The 6,475-nt window shown below is 39.8% G+C and overlaps 1 protein-coding gene across 1 annotated transcript in view; it reads right to left on the bottom strand.

Annotated features, from left to right (window-relative positions):
- LOC103734494 (complement C5-like) overlaps positions 1-6,475 on the bottom strand; it is a 109,522-nt gene that overhangs the window by 62,763 nt on the left and 40,284 nt on the right. Inside the window, exons 16-17 of the mRNA XM_029563683.1 lie at positions 6,413-6,475; positions 3,007-3,204 (exon numbers count right to left, since the gene is read on the bottom strand). Coding sequence (XP_029419543.1) covers positions 3,007-3,204; positions 6,413-6,475 — 261 coding nt within the window. The remainder of the gene's footprint in view (positions 1-3,006; positions 3,205-6,412) is intronic.

Here is a 6,475-nt window from a genome sequence, read left to right as displayed (position 1 = left end):
GGCTGGGTATAGTAATCTGGGTTGGCATCTGTGGTCATTTAGAACTGGGAATACTTTGGTCCAGGCTCTTCTGGCTTTCATAGTTTGCACTGAAAAGTTAGCTGTAATCTTAATGGGTTTTCCTTTATAGGTGACTTGTTTCTCTTTTGCAGCTTTCAGGATTGTCTCTTTGTTTTGCACATTTAGTGTTTTTACTATACTGTGCCATGGGGAGATCCTTTTCTTGTCCTGTCTGTTTGGTGTTCTATATGCTTCTTGTATTTTTGTGGGCATGTCTTTCTTTAATTTTGGGAAATTTTCTCCCACGATTCTGTCGAAGATCTGGTCCATGCCATTATCTTGGGATTCTTCTCCTTCCTGTATGCCTATGATTCATAAGTTTGGTCTTTTTATGGTGTCACAAAATTCCTGCATATTTCATTCTTGCAATTTCTTAAATTTTTCATAATCTTTGCTTGAGTGATCTAGTTCATCCACTTTATCTTCCAGTCTTGATACTCTGTTTTCCATTTCGTTTATCCTATTGGTGAGGCTTTCTCCTGTCATTTCTAATTGGCTTACTGAGTGTTTCACTTCCTTCTTCATTTCAGCCTGAGTATTCTTCAATATTTCTAACTCTTTTCTGAATTCATTCAGAAGTTTATCCCTATCTTCCTTCAGTTCTTTGATTTCTTTTTTTGTATGTTCTTTAAATTCACTGAATTCTTTTATCATGTTTATAATTGTTCTTTTGAGTTCCATGTCCTGAATTATCTCTAGGGAGTTCTCATTATACTCCTCTATTGGTATTTGGTGGGGATATGTTACTATTGGTATTTGGTGGGGATATGTTATTTTGGTTTTTCATGTTATTATTTTTTCTCTGTGATTTTGACATGTGAATTTCTTTTATAGTTTCTGATTCTTGTGTGAGACTCGGGCCTTCAAGTTTAGGTCTGCTTCTTTTTGTGAACTTTATGTGTCTTTGTGGTTTACTTTTTGGACATGAAAAGCTGGTTCATCTAAGCTTCCAATTCTCTCTTTTGATTTTATATTGGAGTGACCGGAGTGCTTTTGTCTTCAGGAGTTCCCACAGAGAGCCAGTTCAGATGAGGGTCAGATGTTTTCAGGCTTTCTCCTAAGGTCTGTATCCCTCCAGGAACTATTTTGGCCTCAGGAATTTGGGGGTTGGACTGGCCTGGGAACCTGGCCTAGGAAAGATGCTGGTCTAGGACAGCTGGTGGCCATGTCACCCAGAGATGCAAAGACAGATGGGGTGGGAAGAGGCCCCAAGGACTCCTGGGGACTGCACTGAGGAGCTGGGTTGGTCCCGGAGAAAGGCCTGCTGGTAGGAGAGAGGCCAGAGGTGGGTCTTGCAGGCCCAGGGAAGCAGAGGGAGGTGAGGGCAGGTCCAGGCCCAGAAGCAGTACTCCTGGGGTCCAGAGAAGGCATTACATTGGTCTGGATAAAAAGGATCAGGAAGCAGTATTAGTTCCCCAGGTGTCTGGGGTCCCAAGACAAGGAATGGGACAGGACCCAAACCTGGAGAGAGGCCTGCGGGTAGGAGAGACTAATATAGTTTTTAAAAGGCCATTAAAGCAATTTGTTTAATGACTTCAAAATAGAACTTTAGAAGTCTTAGGACAGCACTAATGATACTGACAAAACACAGCATAAGAACATCTAATGTTTGTTTCTTAACATGTCAAATGTTTTGTGTTTCTGAGATTATGCAACATACTGGTCCATCTATAGTTACTGAAATTGTGTAATTTTCAAAATTGTGTTTATATTAGAAAATAGTAACATTTTCTGTGATTTCCTGGCCTAAATAATCATTTATTTGCATTTACTTTATTAAAAGTAGATGAAATTTGTTTCTATCCAAAACATACTACTAGGGACTAGATCTAGAAAACCAGACACAGCATGTGAAACAACAGTTCTCAGACATTAGCACACAAGCAGCACAATACTGGGGTCCCTGAGAGAAGTGAGCCTAAACTGCCCCAGTTTTTTGCCTGGAGGCCATTTATAAGCCAAGGTGGAGAGAGGAGATCACACAGAGCCTGATGGTCTGGAAGACTTAAGGCAGTGGTGATGGCAGTTGGTCAAGGCCAAGCTGTCTATAATAAGGGATGGAGTTAGCAGGGAGGAGGAGGCTTCAGAGATCTGGTTCCATGCAGATGACGTCAACTGCTTTGGGCAGTGAAAAAAATATCTGTACTAGATAGTTCATTAAAATGCTGCATACCGGGAAACAACCTAAATGTACACAGCTATGGTAAAATATCCCCAAATAGCAGGTGTAGTAGGAAAGTCCTAAGAGTTTTGAAAACATACTGAGAATTTTATAAATTCTAAAAAACATGTTATTGCTGAAACTGAAATAAAGCTCCAAGCTTTACAAGTAAACAATTTTTTGCTTGGTTTAGAAATCTTCTGCCATGGTTAGTATAAATATAAACTGCAATAAAATTAGTTATTTAATATGTATGTGTATTTTTACATGAATGTATGTAAGTGTACATATGTGGGCAAAGCCCACAGAGATCAGAAGTGGATGTCCAATCTCCTAGAAGTGGAGTTACAGGGGGTTGTAGGCTGCCATGTATATACTGGGAAACAAACCTGAGTCCTCTCCAAGAATAGCCAGTGCTCTTAATTGCTGAGCCATCTCTCTAGGCCCATAAACTGCATTTTTTTCGATGGTTATAACAGGACCACAGAAGTTTAGAACTCAGAGATATATTGGGATTATTCAATTTAAGGCTCTTCCTCGAGGCTCAGAGAGGATAAACATAAGTTAAGTTTACAGAACGAGTTGACTTTAGAGTCACACTGGCTCTGGATTCCGGAGTAGTGAACTCTGCTCTGAACCATACCACTTCAAATTCCTAAAAATAATATGGGTATTTATAAGTTATCTTTTCTATTTTCAACTTTCACTAAAGCATGAAAACTGCCTTTCTTAGTAGCATTAATTGACAAAAAATTCCCCATTCTGATAGAAAACATGATACTTACGTAGCCTTGCTAAGTTCATGGCTTTATGAGAACTGTTAGTCCGGATGCTGTTTGCAATGGTACAACATTCACTGAAAGCGCTGACACAGCGTGGGCCTATGGTAATCCGGGCAACTCGCTGCTCACAGGTTTCATGGCTATTATAACGGGCTCCATCATAACAACATCTTTTTGGCACTGGATGTCTGTATTTGGCAGCTGAAATGGTAACAATACACATGCCCTTGAACACACACAGTTATAACATCTCAGTTTTAGGAGGAATCTCAAGGGTTACTTGGTTTCTACTCTCAAATGATCCCCCCACCCCCACCCCAACACACACCAAAGCAAGCACTGCCAGTTGACTGATAGCCTCTCCTTGGAACTTCTCCAAGAACAGGGAGAGTGTGACCTCACTAGGTAGTACATTCTAACTCAAACTAAATTTTCCAAGGGCTTCCTGCAACTAAGCTAAATACTAACTTTTGCAACTAGCACTTTGGGTTCAAAACCTACCACTCTGGACCCTTCTAAAAGTATATACACATATAAAAGATTAAAAGAAGTTACCCTATAATGGAGATCTCTCCCTAACAGGCACTACAGACTAACACAGAAAAAACCCAATGCCAGGAATGAACTCCTTCTTTTGAAACTGTTGACTAAGGGTCCCATAGACCTTCAAACAATACTGGTCATTGACCCTGCTCTTGGTTACCCACTAGAACATCATTGTAAAACGCTGTTGCTAAAGACACCACATACATGAGCTGTAGAATATATAAGGAAACATTAAGCTGTGCTGACTTCACAGCCTCATCTCTACTGGCTCGAGTTCATAGTGCTGGAAGGTGCTATGCATGCTGCCTGAAGAGAAAATTAATCATCAACCTTACTCAGATGTGAATCCTGTGAGCTACAGCAACAACTGGCCTGGCAAAATATGCTCACAGGGCAATAGTGGCATGAATATCATGAGAGAAAACAATCATTTTCTAATTGGACTTAAGATCTGCTTCGTAGGATGGAGCCCATATCTGACACTTACATTAGGCCTAGAAACTTGAGGCTAGACAGGTAACAGGGCATAGGGGAGAGTTTAATACTAGTTTTCTACTAGTTTAAACTGTTTCTTATTGACTTACTATTATACCCATGGATTGATGCATCTCACAACTATCACCAGAAGAACTTCCCTAAATAGCAGATGGTGATTAACACAGACACCCACAACTGGCCAATATGCAGAGAACAGGAGACTGCAGAGTGCTTATCCCTGAATGGGACTCCTATATCAAACTTCTGCCTCCTAAGGCTCAGGGATCATTGTGGAAGAGGGGGAGGTAAGATTGTAAGAGACAGAGGTGGTAGAGGACCACAAGGAAGCAGAGTTTTCCAGACAGCTGGGCAGTTACTCATATGAACTCACAGAAACAGTGACGGCATGCACAAGACCCATGTAAGCTCAAGCCAGACAAAAATCCCAGTATAGAAATGGGAAAGTGGATAAGAAACCCCAGTCCTAGCTGAGGAACTTTTGGCAACCAATGGCTGCTGGAAGGGGGAGATTCAGTCTTTTTTAAGGGTGTGACTCAGGATAGGTTAACCAGGTTTCAGTGGATGGAACCACAATGCACGATGCTTGAGGATTGAAGTTTGACTCAATAGTCCTTTAATGTGTGTGTGTGTGTGTGTGTGTGTGTGTGTGTGTGTGCGCATGCGCATGCATGCGTGCGTGTGGGGGGGCTATAAGGGAGGTGTAAATAAGGGAGGGGCTCAAATATCAAAATATAGTGTATGAAATTTGTAAAACTTCAACAAAATCTCAAGAAAAATAAGTTAAATATCCAAGAGGCTTTCAAATATTTGAAAATGGCCATTATTCTACAGGAATTTCCTTGTAGAAACTAGATACCCTGCCTTTTCAAACATTTCTTCTATGACATAGTTTGTAGGCCTTCACAGGGGCATCATCCTTTCTCATAGGAGTTTAGATTGATCAGCATCTCCCCTTTCATATCATATGACATATAATGAAGATTAGGATTATAGTAACTCATAAGCAAGTTGAAGTAATTATTATACTACTATAAATGTAGTTATTGATTGAACTCAGGCCATGGACTCCCAGATGGATTTTTTTTTCTTTACTATAAGATGACCAATTATCTATGGAAGAGGAGGAATCCAATTTAAAAGACAACTCAAAATCTGTGCCCTTGGCAAATTTATATATGTCGTGAGTCCTTCTGTATAATGTCATCTCCATCTTTTCATAGGAAAAGCATTAAGACTGATGAACCTGTCTAGATGACCCTTCCTATATCAGATTCTCTACATTCTACCTTGGTTAACATGTAAATAATTTTTCCATTAAAACTGTTTAAGAAATAAGTAAAGAAAATTAAATTTTATTATCAAAAATATTATCAATAATCATATTACCATTTAAATAATTTTCAGCTAATGTATTTTCTTTTTTAAAATTTTATTTATTATTTTATGTGTAAGAGTGTATTGCTTGCATGTAGGTAGGTGCACCCATGTTGTGCTTTGCCCTCGGAGGTCAGAAGAGGGTGTTGGAACCCCTGGATCAGGGGTTACAGATGGTTGTCAGCCACCATGTGGGTGCTGGGAATCGAACCTAGGTCCTCTGAAAGAGCAGCCAGTGCTCTTATCTGCTGAGCCATCTCTCCAGCCCCAGCTGATGCATTTTCTAAAGACTAACCTAAAGTGCTAATTGTTAAATACATGAAAACAATGAATTTTTAGTACATCATAGATTTTTCCAGAATAAAATAAAGGGATGTGATTTTAATTATTAGATGAAGTTTGTAGAAAGGAAATGCTTGTGACAAATAAAAGATAATATTTTAACTTTTAGAGCTAGAAGTGCCTCTGGGACCTTGTTCATGCTAGGCAAACACTCTACCATGAGCTACATCCCGAGTCTTAATGATATATATAATAAAAATCCATATTCCTCAAGTTTAGGCTATGGTCAGTGAAATATTGGCTCTATTTGGATCAGTCTTTCTGAGGGAGTGATCCAAACCTCTGCACATTTCTCTCTTTTGTCCATTTTATTTGAACTGGGGGAAATTATATAATGTTTCATTTTCTACAGCTTTGCATGATCTGCCTACACTGTTTTTAAAAATATTTTATTTATTATTTTTATTTAAGTGTATGAGTGTATTGCCTGCATGTTTATGAGTGCACCCGTGTCACACAATGCTGTGGAGGTCAGAAGAGGGCTTCGGATTCCGCTGGAATTGGAGTTAAGGACAGTTTGTAGCCGCCATGTGGGTGCTGGGAATCAAACCCCGGTCCTCTCCAAGAGCAGTCAGGGCTCTTAACAGCTGAGCCATCTCTCCAGCCCCGCCCACAGTGTTTTTATAGTCATCTGACTCTGTCCGAGTACCTTGCTCTTCTATTTTCTGTTCCAGAAGTTGCAGATCGCTTCTTGGTCTGAGAATTTCTTTAC

This window comes from Nannospalax galili, unplaced genomic scaffold, assembly GCF_000622305.1.
Source record: "Nannospalax galili isolate Female #2095 unplaced genomic scaffold, S.galili_v1.0 scaffold34, whole genome shotgun sequence".
Lineage (NCBI taxonomy): Eukaryota > Metazoa > Chordata > Mammalia > Rodentia > Spalacidae > Nannospalax > Nannospalax galili.
Note: the sequence above shows the minus strand (reverse complement) of the source record. Positions and strands in the feature narration are given on the sequence as shown.